The sequence below is a fragment of the Pelodiscus sinensis genome, chromosome 5, assembly GCF_049634645.1.
Source record: "Pelodiscus sinensis isolate JC-2024 chromosome 5, ASM4963464v1, whole genome shotgun sequence".
Classification (NCBI taxonomy): Eukaryota; Metazoa; Chordata; order Testudines; family Trionychidae; genus Pelodiscus; species Pelodiscus sinensis.
Window position 1 is genome coordinate 2007764 of NC_134715.1, and position 19529 is coordinate 2027292.

Here is a 19529-nt window from a genome sequence, read left to right on the forward strand (position 1 = left end):
CTGTGGGCAGCAGCAAGGGGAGGCAGGCAGCTCCATGGCATGGAGAGCGGACTTAACAGCTGAATCCAGGGACTTAACCACACCAACATGTTGCAGTGTGGCAGTGTGATTCCAGGGCTACATGGACTTGTAATAGATTCTGGTGGAAAGATTGGCTGCAGCTGAGTTGAAATGTTGTTTTCCTTGACTACTTTGCACAAGCAACATTGTAATTCACTTTCTGCAAAGACTTGCATGCTTACCACTTAAGTCCTCAGGAGATGGCAGAAAGCAAACACAATGAACCACACTGTCCTAGGAAAAACAAAGCAAACATTCCAAATAGGGTTGCCAGATGGTTTAACAAAAAAACCTTCCCCCTCAAAAAAGGGAAAAATTCTTGTGAGGGGAAAAAAAAGGGAGACCAAAGTTGAGCAAAAATAAAAATGGCCTCATGCGCCTCACTCTCCCGCCAGATGCGAGGGGAAAATTGTCCAAGGGAAACAGGAAATACCGGATATTTCACATATCCAGTATTTTCTGTTTTTTTTGTTTTACTGAATGGAGGCCCTGAATAACGGACAGTCCGGGCGAAAACGGGACACCTGGCAACCCTAATTCCAAACTGTTAGTGGAATTTTCTTTTGCTTTATTCCCCCGAGGCTGCATCATCCCATTCAAGTTTACATGACTTCAAATATTGCATTTGAGACTTAAAAACAGAGATGAGTAAGCAAAAGTGCGATGATAGATTATTTCCCTCCCTCCCCCCAACTACACATAAGTATGAGAGATCATGTACCACTCAGACTTGGCATTCTCTTTCCTCTATCAGTGCAAATGCTGCTTGTGCCAAAAGTCAAAGGGGACTTTCAGACACATGTTGCTCCCAATTAACTCGTGTCCATTTTTCAGCAGTTCCCAGGAAGTTCAACGTTTTTCAGTTGTCGGGGAGATTAAACGCATTTGTACGCGGTAAATGCTCCCTGTATCATTGCTCCTGTTCCCAAACACGCTGTACTTTTCCAGCTGCTGTGCATACAGTCAGTGCCTTTCACTGTTACGCTCATACAGACGCGGCTCAGAAAGAGCGTCATGCAAAAAGATTCACAGAGAGGCTAAAAGTGTGACCAGTAAAAATATCCCCTGGCATGCAAATGGAAGGACATCTCTGTAGGTCACTTGAGCAGGTTGGCAAAATGACCATACTATTTCCAACCAAAGACTGCGGACCCAGCAGGGAGCAGCAGAAAATGCTGATGCTCTGGCTAAAATCCTGCCAGCGCATTGCCAGCCTTTCTAAATATTGTGCCATGTCTCTCAAAAGACAATGCGAGCCTTATTCCAGCCGCACTGAGTAAATCACTAGTGGTCTTTGTCGGTGGCCCCCAGCATGTGCCAGTTCCGATCTTTCATCACTCAAGCAGTAAAATGGATTCTGAGTGGTATTCAAGTGGCTCTGCAGGTGTGCTCCTCTCATGACATCACGTTTGGCTTCCAGACCTGGTCCTATGGTAATGTAGGGCTGTGCACTCTGGCTGCCTTGTGGGGAGGGATGGAATCGGGGGGGCGGGACCAGAACGGGAGCCAAGGGAGGGATTCTGGCTGGCTTAGCCACAGCTGCCTCTGGGTGGGTTTGTCAGAATAGCAGCGAGGACCTCTACGGAAAAGGCGCCTATGCGGGATCTCGCACAGCTCCACTGGCCTTCCCAGTGGAAGTGGACACATGGCTCTGCTCTCGCACAGGCCTATGAGAAGGACAGTGTGTGAGAGTCCCATACAAGCCATGGCTGGCCATTCTTGGGGACAGAACGATGGCGGGGGGTTTGCAGGCTCATTGTATATGTTAATTGCCCTCACCTTGGACATCCAGGAAGCCTTGAATCTGAAGAAAAGAAGCCATGGAGTCAACTTTTAAGTTTCCCACAGTCCCATAAAGTTTATTTCCAGCCACCAGTCCTGGCTCCCAGTGTTCTGTGCTGTGACTTAGCTCTAATTTACCCCTTAGTGTCTTCTAAGAGCCACGCAAGCAGTGGCAGTGTTGGCAATACTGCTAGACAATATTGACCGCCCGTGGACCGGCAATTCTCTGGTTTGGCACTCGTCAGGTCCTGGGGTTGTCAGACTAGAGAGGCTCAACCTGTATTGGAACAAACGCTTTATGGAGAAAATCTGTGAAGAAATAATCAGGCCAGACACAGTTAGCTGGGTCTGCTTTGGGTATCTTTGATCAGTCCATTAAAAATTGAAAAGCTCTCAAACTGGGGGGAAAAATCACGCCCCTTTGAAGTTGGTTTGAGTCTCACTGATGCAAGTCACATTTAACATGGGCACATCCCGCATGCGCTAGGAGTTTACACAAATACAGTGCCATTGGTGTAGCTACACCAGAGCACAAAAACAAAAAACCCAAATGAAACCCAATATAGACAGGTCCTCAGTAATAAACAAGAGCGAGAAGGCCAGTGGGGGCTTTGCTGAATCTTCCTGGACTTCATTTCTTGTTCCCTGGGCTTAGGCTCCACCTGTTTAATTTTAATTGTTTCGGCAGCATGGCCCTGGCTGGGCTGGTGAGAGAGTGGTATCCCTCAATCTGACGCAAGTGCACCTCTATAATTAGACCTCAGGGGATGCTCCAGAAGGAAATAGTCAGCCCTCGGCTTGCCCCAGGAGGCTGTCTGTCACCTCTGCACCGCAGCCTTCCTCTGCCGGAGGGAGCAAGGGACTGATAAATATAAAAGTAAACATGCGCACATGGAATTGGATACGGTAAAAAGCACAGTGACCACTCTCATGGGGTGGTGGCTTCCGAGGGTTGCAGTGCCATCTGAAGCAAAATATTTCACTGGAGCCAAAAACAAAGCCCTCATGTCCACGCCGCCAGGAAACGTAGCATTTAAAGGCACCGTTTCCTAACTTGGTTCTCCTGTTCCAATGCTGCAGAGCATTGGCTCCTCACGCTCTAGGACGGCCATCTTGGACTTGCTTGTCATTGGGTAGGAATCCCCAGTGTCATCACAACCTACCTGACTCCCTTCACTCCTATGTTTCTGAGCTGGTTGCCTAGCTTTGGTTTTCTGCACTATGGGCAGTGCTTGTTTTCATTCCATCTCCTCATTCGGTTCACTGGTGTTCAATACCAACAAGTGTAGCCTAACTTGGGATGCGAAAGGCTAACTGGTTAACTGGTAACTGGTGGGGACTTGAACAGCTGTCTGCCTGCCGTGGGGAGAGGACTGCTCCTGCCCGCAGGGGCCCACCGCAGACAGGCTGCTCCAGTGGGGGCTGGGAGCCGGGAGCCCCTCAGGTTGGGGCGGCTCACACAAGTGATCGCAGCACAAGCTTATACTAAGTTTCCAGCCCAGAAGTTCCCTTTAATATTTTCCTGTCCTTTCTCAGTCTTTGCTGATTGGAAGGTGGGCACACTTGACTGGTGACCAACTACGGTGTGATAACAAATGGCAACAGAGTTGACAGTAACTAATTGGAGCTGGGCTATTTTTTAAACCGTAAGTCCTCAAAGTGACACATGAATCCACAGAAATGCAGTGGAAGGACTGTCCGTCTTTCTCCCTTTTGTTGACTAACAATGCAACCGGGGGAACATTGCCTTTTTTTTATGAACAATGCTCTCAAATTCTCATGTTCACTGTTACTTTTAATTAAATTAAAGTATCGTTAAATGTCACTGATGAAAGAGGAGAAGAAACGAAAACCCAGGAGTCTTCCCTTGAGAGTGACAACAGAGGAAAATTAAGTCCTTTATTTATCCCTCGCTCCGGATGGATCAGAATCATTAACATAACTAGCCCTCTATCTACACAAGCACCCTTAAGAAATGGATGGAAAACCAGGAATGAGCAAACTGGACATAAAAGATTTGTGTTGCCATGAAAGGGACCTGCTGAACAGGGTGCAAAGTTCACGTGTACTCCCAACAGGATGCTGCCCCATCCTCCCAGGGTGCTTGCTCAGAGTTAGATTCATGACCAGAAGACTAGGTCGGCTCCCATTGGGAAATGCTTTTGCTGTCATGGACTCAATATAAGATAGATCACCTAGTGGAGTCGTTTGGTTCTTAAATACTCAGCTGCAGAAGCTGGGTCTGCCCAGCATTGAGTGCACGAGATGTGTCTCAAGATATCGGGGGAGGGGGCGGGTGGTACAACTGCTGTTGTATCTCTCTGTGAAGCGGCCATTTTGAACTCTGTTCTGCTCACTGGTGTGCGGCAGCCCACAGTTTAAGAAACACTGCTCTAGGCCTCCTCATAGACCATTAAACCGGTCCGTTAAAAAAGACCACACCAACAGCACGCAGCAGGCAGGGTGGCTCTGTTGTGCTAGCAGTTCACATCCCCGATGGTTGGACCTCCGGAAAGCTTAGGAAGTCAGCTTTTGTGTGTTCAGAAAAATCAATAGCAAGGGAAGAAAATGCTAGAGAATTTCCTCTGCCTGTCATCACCCCCTTCCCTTTCCTCTTTTGGAGGGGGAAAAATATCTACTGAGGCATTCTTTGTTTCTGAGAGCTAAACGCAAACAGAGACATACATTTGCTTTTGTGCCACACAAAACTGGAAGCAAGTGTGGTGAGCCAAAGACTTTTCTCCTGACTTGTGCCCTCCCCCGTCCCTCCGCACCTACCTTTCTCCAATTTGCAGGTCATAATTATAACTCGCTTTTTCTCCCCTATTATGAGTGATTTTTTTTATTTGCTTCCTGTCTCTGAGCTATGTCTGCCTCCCTCTCCTGTGATCCATCCCAAAGGGTTGATTTGGAAATTTCCCATATTGACAGGGAAGAACGCAGTCCGAGCTGAATGTATTTACTGTGACAGCTTCTTTGATAGGGCGACCAACCAGGGAGGAGGTTTTGCATTTCAGAGGGGGAAAAGGATACCTTGCAGCCTTGCCATGAAGGATAATGAATGAAGTCTGTCTCTTACTGTAAAATCATTAGGAAAGTACAACAGACCTTGAGAAACTCACTTGAATATTGATGTCTCAGCTATATTTGTGTGCCTGGTTATGTAGGGCCTGTCTTGCCTTTGCAGAAATATGAAGTCAGTGGAAAATACATTTTAGAGTTTCAGTTTTCTTTGATTTGCAGTAATGAATGCAGGCATGCTGTCTTGGTAAGCACACACGGAAATTAAAGAGGTCTCCTGTTATATGTGTAAATAGCAGGGAGCCAAAATCAGAAGTGGAGCAGGTAGTGACACCTATCATTAGAGTCACCAAACACTTTCCAGTATAAACTGCTGTTTTCAGTCACTTTTACAACTTCTCTGGATTTTAACTGTTTGACTGAAATTCTCCATCCTACGTCTGTCTCCCAGTAAAAATTGTTGAGCTGCTCGTGAGAACAAAGTGAAGAGAAATGTATGTTTTTGTGCATGTGTTTTTTTTTAAACCTGTTTTTGAGGAGCTTTAAAATCTGCAGGATTTGGGATAGGAGCTTGAAATTTGGCAGGGAGTGGTAGTGGGGACATGCATTTTTTTTTGTCCGTCCCACCCAAACATTCCCCTAGTGGGTAAGTGAAATTAGAACACTCGGAAATTGCTCTGCTCAGTGCTGTTTGCTAGAGAATTGCTACTAAAACCTCTGAACTGTTACCAACTTTCATGCCGTAAATAGGCACCCTGGCTTTCACAATAAAAGCTAATCCCATTTCAAAAGAATAACCCCAACGCTCTCTGTGACTGGATCCCCAGCATGCCGTGTGGGACCCCTTAATCTTTGACCTGGCCAAGACAAACCAAAAAAAGCAACATGCTAAACTTGAAAAGCCCTGACAAGCAAAACAGTAGCCAACACGATCCACCCAGTTAGCCTGAAACAAGTCACCTTTCCGGTTTTTTTTTCTGCAGGTATGGGTGCTTGCTGCAGGGATTCTCTGTGGCTCAGACCTGAGGTGGAGGCACTGGGATTCTCTCCCTTCCCCCTAGTCCATCCCAGAGTGAAGGGGCTTCTAGGGGCTCCCTCCCTTCCCCCCTCTGGGGGGGGGGGGAACATCAGGGATGTCTCCCAGGCAGGAAATCCCCATTTACCCAGTAGGGTGGCAGGCAAAATGGGAAGTCCCGTCCCCAGCTGGCCACTGTCTTGGTGGCCTGGTTGTCCCTAGAGGTCTCTCTGCTCTTACCGGTTGGGAGGAGTTCTTGGACAAACAGACTCAGGCAGACAGATGCACATTTCTAAAATATACAGATAGAGCAGGGGTGGCCAACCCATTTAACAGAGAGAGCCAAAACAGCGGCAGAAAAAATGTGAAGATCCGCACCAGAATTGTCCAGCAAAAAAAAAAAAAAAATTTTTTAAAAGGAGGCTGCCCCTTTAAGATGGCCACCATCTTGGTCACCATTTTTAAAACCCCGCTGCTCCGACCCGCTAAGCACAGAGAAGCTGGGGGATGAGGGTCGTTAGAGGGAGGGGGGTGCAGGACCGGCTTCGTGAGCCACACTTTCGGGGGGCAAGAGCTGCATGTGCCTCACGAGCCACGTGTTTGCCATGGCTGAGTGAATATGAGTGATTCCTGTTTTGGGTGATGAACTGAAGGCCTGATTTTTAGAAGAGCTTTGAGGACACTTCTCCCTTGACAGTCAGCTTTCTCAAGTTGGGTTGCCACGTTGGCAAATGTAGACCTCTCAGGTACTTTGTACTTTCTCAGTTCTCGGTTGAAATCCAGACAACTAACTACTAGAGCCCAATGAAGGGACCCTTTGTAGTAGAATGTGGACACTAGGTTCTCACTGCTCCATGTCTCACCTTGTGTAGGCATTGGTTCCCGGGCAAAGTGCCTTTGCCCTGGTATAAATGATCACACACGGGCAAGGCGCTAGAGAGTCAGGCATCAGATTTCTTGTGGTGTCTAGATGTTCCCTGCCCTTTGAACATGTGTACATATGGAGATACTCCTGATTAACTATCTCTGAGTAACTCCACGTGGAGACACTTTTATTCCAGTGTAAGTGCGTCCCATATGGAATTACTCAGGGGTCGTTTTTCCTATTATTAGGAATAGATCCTGGTAGAGACAAGCCCTAAATCACAGCCGTGGTTAAGTTCCCAGTGAAGGGATGAGATGGACATTCTCTTGCTGAGTGAGTCTCACCTCCCCCTTTTCATTCTAGAGAGTTAAAGTGGGAGAAAAGCAGTTGCCGGTAGAAATGATATTTTGAGGGGGGGGAAAAAGGAAAGATAACAGCTCCCCATTAATCTCATAGCAAATGGAAATGCAGAAAACTAAAAGCACTTTAAGTACTCCTTTGATGCTCACAAGTCTTCCAACTCGGTTTATAAAATGCTTTGTCTCAGCAGTTCAGAAAATGGGTGTTGTTTATCTAGACTAGTGAAATGGTCTATCCTAGCTTCACAAATCCATGGTGATCCCCTTCCTTTCTCATTCTCGGCTCGCATGGTGTTAGAATTGTTGTTGAAGAAGAAAAAAAAAATCAAAGATCCCCCCCCCCCCCCCCTCCACTGTGCAAATGTTTCTTTGGCAGACACAGGAGAGGTTATTTAGTCTGGAAGAGCTACCGTGTTTGGAAACGAATTCTGCTGACTAGTTTCCCATCTTCTTGGCCACTGTTTTCTTGGAGAGGCTCCTTTGCGATCTGCCCTCCAGATGATAAATTGCCAAAACCCCAGACGAACCAGATAGCTAGTTGCTGTGGTGTCAGGGCCTTGTGCTCAAGTTCAGCTGGAGCAAGGAGAAGACCAGACATATAGTGCTGAACAGCAAGGGATCCCCGATTTTTCCCGTTCAGGGTCAGGTGGGCACTTTGGGGAAGATCATTCACACTGAGACTGGCTCTTTAAGTTTGTTTCCTAGAGCAGCTAGTCCTGGGACCCACAAGAGGAGTGGCAATGCTTGATTTATTTGTAAGTGTATTTGTAATTTGTATGGTCCAAGAGATGAATATAGCTCAACAGCTTGGAAATAGTGATAGAAATGTAGCCGTGTTAGTCTGGTGTAGCTGAAGCAAAATACAGGATTATGTAGCACTTTAAAGACTAACAAGATGGTTTATTAAACTATCTTGTTAGTCTTTAAAGTGCTACATAGTTCTGTATTTTGTTTTAGCTTGGAAATAGTGACTGTAATGTGAAACACTCCACCGGTGTCGTCTTTAATTTCAGAAAGGGGGACTACACAAAAATGAGGAAGTTAGCTAAACAGAAATTGAAAGGTGCAGTTCCAAAAGTGCATGGAAGTTGTTTAAAGACCCCATAATAGAAGCTCTGTTTAAATGCCTATACTACATTTAGGAACGTTAAGAACTAAGTGCTGCCGTGGCTCCACAACAAAGTAAAAAAGCAGTTAGAGGTAAAAATCCTATTGGAGAAAAATAGAAAAAGAGCATAAACTCTGAGAAGCGAAGTGTAAAATATAATTAGGAAGGCCAAACAAGAATTTGAAGGTCAGCTAGCCAAAGACTCAAAAAGTAACAGTCCTCCCCCCAAAAATTAGAAGCACAAGAAGGAATAAATAATATAAGAACTAGAGGTCACAAAATGAAATTAATAGGCAGTAGATTTAAAGCAAATGGAAATATTTCTTCACACAGGACACAATCAATCTGTGGAACTCCCTGCCAGAGGATGTTGGGAAGCTCAAGATTATAACAAGGTTCAAAAAAGAACTAGATAATGTTCTGGCAGTTAGGTCCATCAATGGATGTTAGCTGGGATGGTTACCCTAGCCTGTATTGCCAGAGGCTGGGAATAGGAGACAGGGGAGGGGTCACTTGCAGATTCCCTGTGAGCCTTATGTAGTTTCCATTATGTAGAGTTTCCAGTTTGGTACAACAGCTGTCAGTGCCCCGCTCCCCCCCACTATAAATACTGGTCCACCAGCCCTGGCTGGCAGGGTTGCAAAACAAAACTGGAAAATTCAAGGTGATTCTATAGCCTTGTAGGAGTCAAAGAGAAGGCAATAAAAAGAATTAATTTGGTTGGTTGGTTGGTTTTCCTTTAGTTGTTTGGTTTTTCTTTGTTTTTCCTTTCTGTATTTTTTTCTTTCTTCTTTTTTTTCCCCGTATTTCTTTCTCTCTCTTTCTTTTTCTTTCCCATGTAGTTTGGAAGCCAACCAAAGGGTTCTTGTGGAGCCTGGTTCATGATGTTGAAGAATACCTTTAGGACTCATTATTGTTGTTCTGTGTAACATGGCGGGGACTGTCCGGGAAGCCATAGACACTATTGATTTATCCAACTCTCTTGCATTTTGAAAGGCACATTGAGCTCAATGAAAGGTTTTTGTTAGATGTGTAATTTTGGATTATGTTCAAAGAGGCTGCTTGGAAGGCTGCCTACACACACTGTCCTAACTCTCAGTGCATCTTGCCAAGCCACCTGTCTGACAGCAGCAAGGGTGAGGACAACAAAATTAGCCCTCCAGTTAATGCTGTTATTCTTCCATTGATATGATAAAAGTAGTCTCTTGTCTGTGACAACCATCAGCTGGCATAAATCTCAGTAGAAAACCGTCTGAACATTTTAGCCCTCTGGATTATCTGTCATCCTGCTAAATTGCCTGGTGAGTAGGGGATCAGGTTTTATTTGTCTTTTCGTAAAATTTAAAAAAAAATATTGAGCTTACGGCACTCACTAATGAATCGGTTCTAATTGATGGGCTAAAATAAAATCCTCATTAGGGCTGACAAACTGTAGCCTCGGGTAAACACACAATATTTCCAAATGAGTTCAATGCTGGTGCTTCTGCCAGAGGAGCAGTGGGGTCAGGGGTCCCATGTCATATTTTAGGAAGAAGCCTTGTACTGAAATAACTGCAGTGATCCAACCCCAAGGAATTCTGTCTCCACCATGGAAAGGGGTGAAAATAAGGAGCATATTGTTTTTTTCCTCACCTGAAAAAAACATTTCTGGGATTTTCTGTTTAGAATCACTCTTCGCTAAATGAATCTATATCCCGAACACATTAATAAAATATTCCAGGGGCTCCTTTAGAAATGCACAAATGTGCAGTGCATGCTTTGAACTTTGGATTCACTTGCACATTTTTAGTAATACTTACAGGAGCCAAGGATGTGGGTCAAATGGAGGGTATATCTCCAGATCCAATACCAAAACCATTTATACATGCTGTGACAGATAGGAGGCGTGCTCGCCAGCACCGGTGACTAAAGGGTTAAACTCAGGTATCTAGGAAGTGTTGGCAGAAAGCCAATGGGAAAGCCTGGTGAAATTTATATTGACTGTTTTTCCTTTGTGTGAGTTCTAAGTCGAGGGCTGGAGGAAGCAAGGTGGAGTAATCAAACGGAATTATCATGCCTACAAGAAATATTGGGCATGGGAATAGGGATCAGTATGGATCGTGAGTAGAGAAGGGAATGTATGTTTAGTTGCGATTAGGGTATTTTTCTTAGTTTTGTGTTTGGTTAAATGTCTCTGTGTGAAATGCATGTGCCTCTCTCCCCCTGCTCACCAGACCTAAGCTGTGCCAGAGATACTATTTTTCTCTGTTTTAATCTGTTCTTTTCTTAGATGCTCTGTAACACCTAGCAACCAAGTGTGCTTTATCAAGTGTGCTTTTTTGTGTTGTCAATAAGTTCACCTTTTTTAAGGCGATGGTTTGATTCTTGTGTTCTGGAAGGAAACTGGAGGTCTGTGTGTGCCTGCCCAGTCTGAGGTCAGCTGTCTGAGATGCAGTTTATTTTCTGTGTTTTTTGTTTCTTTTTTCAAGCTCTCTTGAGGCAAAAGAGCTTGGGGTACCCCTGGGAAAGAAGTTCAAGTATTTCTTCCTGGTTTTCAGGTTTTATTTAATTCACTTGATGGTGGCAGCCAGTCTCCCAGGGGCGCAGTGAATTTGTGACTCCGGGGAGTTTTTGTAAGCGGAGCCTACAGAGGCAAGGTATTTGAGGTCTTTTGCCGGCCCCCACCTTCTCCACTTGCAGTGCCAGAGTGGGGAACAGTCCTGGCGCATGCAAATACCTTTACTTAGATGATTAACCCTGCTAACATCAGAGGGACTATTTCTCTGAGCATGGTGGTTCTTGCCTGGATACGTTTGTAGAATCGGCTCTTAAGCGAGAAGAAGCTTTGGGAATGTGTAATATCTGAGGAGTTGCATGTATGACAAATGTAAAAGTACTGTGCAGAGTCTATCTTTAGATAGATTACAGGATGGCTGTTTCTTTACAGTTTGTCACTCTTTCCAGTCACCTCTGAATTATACATCATTGTTCTATATGACACTATGTAAAGGGACACTGTTGATATGAAAATCATATTCTTGTTCATTTGAAATAATTCTGTGTAGTTACAGCTGCTGTTGATGTACCTCCTACACTGAATGGATACACTTCAGACATATCCCTGTAAAACCACCATACAAAAAACAAACAGAAAAGTCAACGTTTTTCTTTAAAGAAAGCAAGAAATCCCAAACAACTCCAAACTATTAGTAGCTTATATGCAACTAAAATGATAAATCATGGGTGTAACCGCCCTTGAGTGACATGAGGGCCTGTGCCCCATGTTCAGAGAGGGGTGAACGTGCCTAGACTCCGACGCTTTATGGGAAGTCAGTGAGACTGAGGTAGAGAAATGGCTTGTGACCAAGGACTTTGATGCTTAAGTGCCATGGACACTTATGAAAATTGTACCCAATAGCAAATCCATCCATGAGATTCTCGCCGTGTTTTGATTGTCGTTGTCTTTGCCTTTCAGATGCAGCAATCGCACACAGTGCGCAGTCGTCGCGGGCCCTGATGTGTTTCCAGACCCTTGCCCGGGAACCTACAAGTACCTGGAAGTGCAGTATGAATGTGTCCCTTACAGTACGTAGCTATTATTAGATTTTCACTGCTCGCTGATAGCTCATTTTGCTTGAAGATTGGGCCTTGGTCCCAGGGTGGGGCAGGGGAGATAACACTCAATAACAAAGTTGTGTTCCCCACACCAGATTCAGTTGCTAAAGGTTTGAAAATCTCACTCACTGTGATGTATGCCGCTGATAAATAAAACACTGCTATTAACTGTTTCGGGAGGGAGGAGGGGAGAGCCAAGTTACTGCTGACGATACAGGTTTTGATTATAATTTGTATATCAAAGGGTTTTTTTGGACCCATCTATGTTATTTTACTTAGTGCCATTTCATCGCTCCCTTTTAAATCCCGTATTACATCTCCTTGCAGGGACAAGCAAATAGGAAGCTAATTGATTAGACTATAATGTTGGTGGTAGGAATTATTAAATTGTAAGTTTCTGACCTGACGAAGGGAAGTTACAGGCAGGCCCTGAAAGACTTAGTTTTCTTTTTTCTAGGTTTAGCAAAAAAAAAAAAAATCATCTCTGGTTGTAGTATTGTATTTTTAACAGAGTAAAATCAGCAGTACCAGAAAGTAAAGAACTTACTTTTCATAGCAGCAAGAATGACTTTTATTTATATATATATATAATATATATATAAGAATATAGATATTTGGTCAGCAGTAGTAAAGAATCAAGTCATGCAAAACTGAAGTATTTCTGGGTTACTTACTCTAGATTTTTAAAACTGTCCAATGGTGCACCTCAGGGAACAAACACGGCAATGTTAAAATCACCCCAGTCTTCCCTTATTAGTGGAATTGATTAGTGAGAGCCAGCCAGAAAACATTTCATTCTTCTGAAGCCTGACTGTTGACCCGTAGAAGAAGAGAGCCAAGATCATAACAAACGGGCTCGTGCTTGGATTTCAAGCTGCAGGAGAAGGAATGTGTCTTGGAAGTGACACGCCTGGTCTTCTCGGGGGAAGTTCTGAGTTTCCTTGTTCATGCTTCCAGTCCCTCAGACTGTGTTGCACCTGTCACCCAGGAGCTGTCTGTCTGTCTGCCCGGGGGACTGGAAGGGCTGTGCGATGCTACGGCTATTGAGAGATGGCTGGAACTGAAAAGTGAGGGATGCCATTAAAACAAAAAACTCACTGCCCATGGCCCTGAGCAGAAGTGACTTACTCCGCCAAGAGACCATTAGTCTGTCTCAGCCGATTGGGCAGCGTTAGGACTCTGTCCATCTCTGAGTATTAAAAACAAAAGCCGTGAAGCATCTAGATGCAGCAACTGATGTCTTACATTGGCGGGGGGAAGGGAGGGGGCTGTTTGGAAACCCATTGAAGACAATGGAAAGATTAACATCAATGTGCTTTGAATGTGACCCATAAAGCTTGATACAGAATCACTAGCGGGCAGGTGACCTACTAGCAGGGCAGTGTTTCATTACTTAAAAAAAAAAAAAAAAAGGTGGTGGGGGAGCTTTGCTTCCCCTAAGTCATATTTCTTACGACTTGCAATTCACATGGCATGTGTTATTTCCTCCTGAGATCACTCGGGTAAAGAACTAGTCATTACCATTAGCCTTTGTTGCATAGAAAACAAAGAAGAATAGCAGTGCATTGTTAGACAAGTAATATGTGAATATTATGCCCGGAGGTGCTAATCGGTCTTCTGTGCAAGATGTAAAATAACTCTTGTCGGAGGCTGTTCAGCACCAAATGTACAGTAGGGATTGAATGGTTTTAATGATCCAAATGTGAAAAATGATGCCTTTCAAATCAGGTTAGGGTGTTGTATGGCTGTGGGTTTTTTGGAAACGCTTGCTGTAGTAACCGTGGCAGGCTGTAAGAGGCAGTTCCCACAACTTTGCCTGCTTTTGATTAGCATTATGTCAGCATTCATGCTTAACATTTGAGGCCAGCTCCTCAACTGGTTCTCCAGTCGTTGCAGAGAGCTACCCCACCGGCGACCTGGGAAGAAGCTGGCATGTTGTGAGGGTGCGCCCCTATGCCCTCCAAGGGATGGCGGATGTAGCGAACTGAGCACAGGGCATGGAAACCAGACTTCCTCGCTCTATTCTTGTCCGTGCCTGGCATTGCCAACGTGTTGCGATTCTGTAGCAATTGGCGAGCACTATGTGGTTATGCCCAACTGCATGAGACTGTGGATGCAACATACTCCCATTTTTTCCAAGGGAACATGGTCCACACCGCAAGAGAGCATCCAAAGCAACATTACAATCCTACCCCACTCGTGTCAATGACAAAACTCCCTTTAACGGGGCCAGGACTTGTGCTTTACCCACGGTTCTGCACTGTCCCTAGGGAAGTCAATGTGAGTTTCTGAGCGTCTGGTTCCTCTGAAATAAGGATATGCATGAATATGATTACAGGCAGTCCCCGACTTACGCGGATCCGACTTATGTCGGATCCGCACTTACGAACGGGGCTTTCTCGCCCCGGAGGTCGGGGCGAGAAAGCCCCGTTCGTAAGCTGCTCCGGTGCCCCTGGTCTGCTGGAGACCGTCTCCAGCAGACCAGGGGCACCGGGCAGGTTCCCGCGCTTCTGAGGCTTTGCCAGAGCAAAGCCTCAGAGGCGCGGGGAACCGCCGCTGCTGCCGCTTCAGTCTGGGTGCCTGTGGTCTGCTGGGGACGGTCCCCAGCAGACCACAGGCACCCGGACTGAAGCCACAGCCGCGGGGGGGTTTTTTGCCGAGGTAAAACGGACTATGGATTGTAGCCAGTTTCCTGCCTCCATTACAGATTTCTGGTGCATGGTGGGGCACTTGGATTCAGACTCTTACTAATGTTGCAAACCTAGAGCCCTGCTGCCTTTTGGAGCTAAGCATCGCAATGTGGTACTCACCTATGGGAGTGCATCTGTGTTTGCAATTCAGGCATGAATGATTCATCACGTGTCCCATTAGAACGTCCTCTCAGCCCACGATGTGGGAGCTGTTGGTTTATGTTGTAAGGTTCTAAATCACCATCACAGTCTTGAGTATGCCTTCCAGCCGCCCAGCCTTTGGGAATTGTCTGGAGCGGTGATGTAGCTGGCCTTGGACACCGATGCTCAGTAGGACAGTGTTGTGGCCACTCCTGCACAGGAACAATATGGAATGTGTTAAATGCTCTGTTGGTCCCCCCCCCGGCTTGCACTGTGTTGTTTTTCTCCTGTTTCTCGAAATCCCCATAACTTCCATCCGCCGCGGGGGGGGGCTTGCTAGCAGCAGTGCATTGTCCTCTGAAAGTGTGTAGCCTTTCACAGCTAGAGCCTGCATGGATACACAATTGGAATCCTCCTCCAGAAACGATCCGTGGATATCCACATCTGCAGAGGCTGGTACCTGCAGATATCAAGCTGGATATTGATGGATTTTCAGGATTCTAGATGGAAATTTTGTATCCACATGTGCATCCGTCTCCACAACAAGGAGCTGTGGATATCCACGGATTTGCAGGGCTCTACTTACAACACTCCCAGGCCAGGTTCTCTTTCGGAAATGTCTGTTGTATTATCTGTCCCTAGTCCTGCCTCCTGTCAACCCCACTCACACTGGGACTTCCTTGTTGTAAGAAAAAAACAGAACTGGCTTGTGAAGGGGCCTGGCTGCTTTCCTCTCCCTTCCGACAGGGCTAGTCAGTATCAACAGGTGACTGACTCTCTCTGCTTGAATACTTGCTGGTATTTTTAAACACTGACAATGGTGGGGGGTGGGGAGTCATACTTAACTGTCATTCCTTCCTCCTTTAAAGACTGGTTTTAAAAACCCACATAGATGTTGAATTCACATTTCCCCACTGTGGTATTGATGGGGAAAAAAAGGGTAATTCCTTTGCTAGAAATGCTCCTTTTATTGCTGAGAGAAGAGTGGGTTGGCTTACATATCAATAAAAGTGAAGGCTGTTAAGTGCGATGTGGGAACAGAATTCAATAAAGTTTTATTGTATCACAAGTGGACAGAAGTGCGTTTAAAAACATTAAATGAAAGCTCACAATATCTTCTGCGCTGGACCTTAGGGCCGGTGAATAGACAGGTAATTGAATAATGACAGTTTTAAGAGAATCCAAGCGCTGGAAAGCAAACTGATACTTTTATTGCTTTAGGATTGCTGTGGGGAGGGGGAGTACATAAGATAAAATTGCAACCCGAAAACAATGTAATGAGACCCCTTCTCCCAGGAATACTGTTCTTAATTATTTTTGAGTGCCCATGAGATTTTTGATTCTCGTATTTTCACCTCTATTGCCTTTCCTTAGAGAGGATTCCCTTCTGCAGTTCTTAACCACTGACAGCTGGGGGAAAATGTTTTCAACCTCTCACAGCAATGCATTGCTGGATGCTTAAATGGCTCCAAGATTGATTCAACTTCTATGGCTGAGGATTATTTCCTTTCCAGGGGCCAGACCGTCCCTGCATGCCCTCCCTATGTTCCCTTAGTGTGCCTGATGGGTTAAATATGGCTGTGCACGCTCTCCTTTGGTAATGAACGCATCCCTGCTAAATCAAAGCTTCCTGGGTTCTAATTAGTCCAATGAATGAGTTTGCGTTTGTGGGCTGGGGAGCATAAGTAATACTCACTGCTCATTATGATTATTTCTGATTCTGAGCAAAGAATCCTTACTTCGTATCCTGCTGCCAAACAGCCTTTCTGCCAAGGCATACAATGTCATGGGCATTACAGCCAGACAAACACATACACACACACACTCAAACTTAAAATATCCGTTTTGGACCCATTGGAATTCCCAGCTTCCCTTGTTAGATCTTTGTCTTCCTCAGAGTTGGAAACAACAGATGCATTCGTTATCCTGCTAGTCACCTTTTACTAAATTATGGTTGGAGAGGGTGCACTGTTACAAGAGTCAACAGAAACATGCCCTGACTCAAAAAAAATCTAATACTACATGGGTTTTGCAAATCAGCTGTGTCGTAGCCTGCAGGGTTAGACACCAGCATGGGCATACATAGTTTGCATGAATGAAATACAACCTGGCGCTGGTATTCAGGAAGAATAAATATTTTTAGATGACTCGAGCAACTTAGGAGACTGACATTTAAAACAAAATATTGCTAGGCACACAGGGAAACACATTCACAAATAAGGGGAGGATATTTTTCATGGCAAGGTTTGCTTTTAAGCTTCCAAGCCCGATTGAAAAGAGCGAAGTCGCTTTAACAGTTGTTAGAGGGCATAATTTAGACTCCCACATGCAAAGGCCTGTGGAAAGCAATGGGTGTGTGAGAGTCACTCAGAAGTGAAAGGTTGCAGAAATCTGTTGCTATGGGCTGATAGTTATGCAGCCTAAACGTTAGGGCTGCTACCAGCTCCCACTGTCATTTTTATTGGGCTCCTAACAAAGTCTTAAAGCAGCTCGTTTTTGGTGCTGTGTATCAACCTGTACTAAGCAGTGCCCAACCGAGGAGGCCAGTAGGGTTTTCAGAGAAGAGAGGAAGGTAAATCTGTGCTCTCTGTCTATGGTACTCGCTTGGTGCCCATTATCATAGTGTCTGAGCACCTCACAGCCATTCACGTCTTTATCCCCCGAACAGACCTCTCAGGTAGCAGGGGCTATTACCTCCCGCTCACAAATGGGGCAAAGAGGGGCGAGCTGATTTGCTGGAAGTCGTACAGAAAGTGAGTGGTAGGTGTGGAATTTGAGTCCCCTCTCCCAAATCCCGGACTAGTGCCCTAGATGCTGGAGCATCCTTCCTCCCCGAGTGTTGCCCCTAACCGCACCTCTTGGTTAGCTGCAGGAATGGCCACGCCATCTCAGGAGAGCCACATAGGCCTCTTTACAGCAAAGACACGGCAGTATTGTCTCGGCGTGGGGACAACGGTTCTTAGGGAGCGTGTGCTGAGCACACATCGCCACCCCTCGCCACTTTCTGGTTGCAAATGGCAGAAAAGCAATATGGGGGAGACAGCTCGCATCTCCACAAGCCCGTTGGCTGATCTCCGACTGGAGAGCTTTTCTTGGTCAGTGGTGATGTATAAAGGGCAGTAAGAACACAGCTTGCCGGACATGTAGGCTACTGTGTAAGGTCCCCATTCAGCAAAGCACACAAGCCCATGCCTGTCAACCCCTGCTCAGTACCGCACTTACACACACGGCTAAAACCTGTCAACTTCAGTGGGGCTTAGCGTCTTCCCAAGTGCTCTTCGATACAGGGATGCTCCCTTGAGACGGGACCGAAAAGTAGGTTCCATGTGTCTGCAATAAAACTTTCAAACAAATTACAATATTCCTGCCAGTTGTGGGTGTAGATTTGACAATCTGTCCCTCAGGGAGAGGAGGTGATAGAAATTCTGCCCAGAAAAATATGGACAGATGATGTTGAAGTGTATGTTCACTGAATGTGTCCGAGAATGTTCAAACCGGAGATAAATAGCGTCAACATCCTAACCTCTCTTGAGGGAAAGAAAACTGCGCGGTTGGGTTGTTCTCTAACTGTAAAACTGTATTTCGGCTGGGAAGGATTACTTTTTTTATCAGTAAATGAGAGTAAACATTGATTTAACTGAACACACAGAAATCGATAAAAAATATGTCCATTGGTGGTAATCAAAATGCACAGCTAGGTAAAGGAAGGAACAAGCTGCCTGAGAACTTACGAGAGTTTGTGTGTGTTTTTAATTGTTATGAAGGTTTCACGTTTTAGAATAGCTACCTCTACCATCATTACATTATTATTTTCTGGCTTCCCAAAGTATCCCACAACTGTGAATGTGTAAATTTATTTAAAAAATGCTTAAAGCCCATAAGTATGCACAATTTTCAGAACTTAAATACTTCTACAACTACAAAGATTACTTGAAAATAAGCATGGATACTATATATTGAAACTTAAAACAAAAACACTCCCAGGCTTAAATATATGGCATGCTTATTGCCAGGGCTTTTAAAAACCATACACAGGGATAGTTCTTGCTGTAAATATGCAAACCATTCAGATTCTGTTGCTGCTTGGCTTGCTCTCAGGTGAGCTATTTCCAGTCAGTAAAGAACATGCTTGAGTTAGGGTTCAAAATATAGTGCCATCTATTTTCCCTGTAGACTTTGGTGAGAATGATCCTATGGCAAAGCTGGGACTGTGCAGGATCAGAACCTATTTTTTTCCCCCTTTTGATACATGCTACAAGCCAATGAGTCAAGCAATCAGAGTTTAGTGTGTGTTTATTAGGCAGTATTGTCTTGTTGTGAGGAAGCGCACAATCTTTGTTTTCTTATGGACTTGATCACGAGATGATTTTGTCCAGGTTGATATTGCGCTAAGTTGAGCATGTTGTGTATAATGACTCAATAAACTTGGCTTGTGGAACTGTGTGTTCACGAGAGAAGACAGCCGGTTGTCATGATATAATGTATGGAAGGAAAAGCTCCCAGGAATTGCTTACAACACTTCATCAGACGCACACTGTTACTCATGTTAAATGGTTTTTCACAGTCACACTCAGCCCAAATGCCATCCATTACGAAGGGCTGTTGGGAGACAGATGGTCTGTATGACTGTTTTTGAAGAATGAGTGATAAGTGTAAAATGAGAAACACATGTTGTTCAGCAGCTCTAGCTACCATGTATAGGAAGGGAACCTACTCACCCCTCTGTTGGACAGCATCCTGTTTTCATAACCTCAAGATGGAGAGCATGAAATATACCGGGGTAGGAAAGGCTGGACAAACATCAGAACTGCTGTAAGAGAATGCAACTCTTGTTGAGCTCACCTGGATTGGCACCTGTTTGTGCCAGGGTTACTGTTGGCCTTTGTTGGATGAA

General features: G+C 45.1%; 1 protein-coding gene across 18 annotated transcripts in view; it reads left to right on the forward strand.

Annotated features, from left to right (window-relative positions):
* The window catches only part of ADGRL3 (adhesion G protein-coupled receptor L3), a 635479-nt gene that overhangs the window by 326969 nt on the left and 288981 nt on the right, over positions 1-19529 (forward strand). For all 18 annotated transcript variants that reach the window (XM_075929235.1, XM_075929232.1, XM_075929231.1 and 15 more), the window contains one exon: positions 11665-11774. In XM_075929235.1, coding sequence (XP_075785350.1) covers positions 11665-11774 — 110 coding nt within the window. The remainder of the gene's footprint in view (positions 1-11664; positions 11775-19529) is intronic.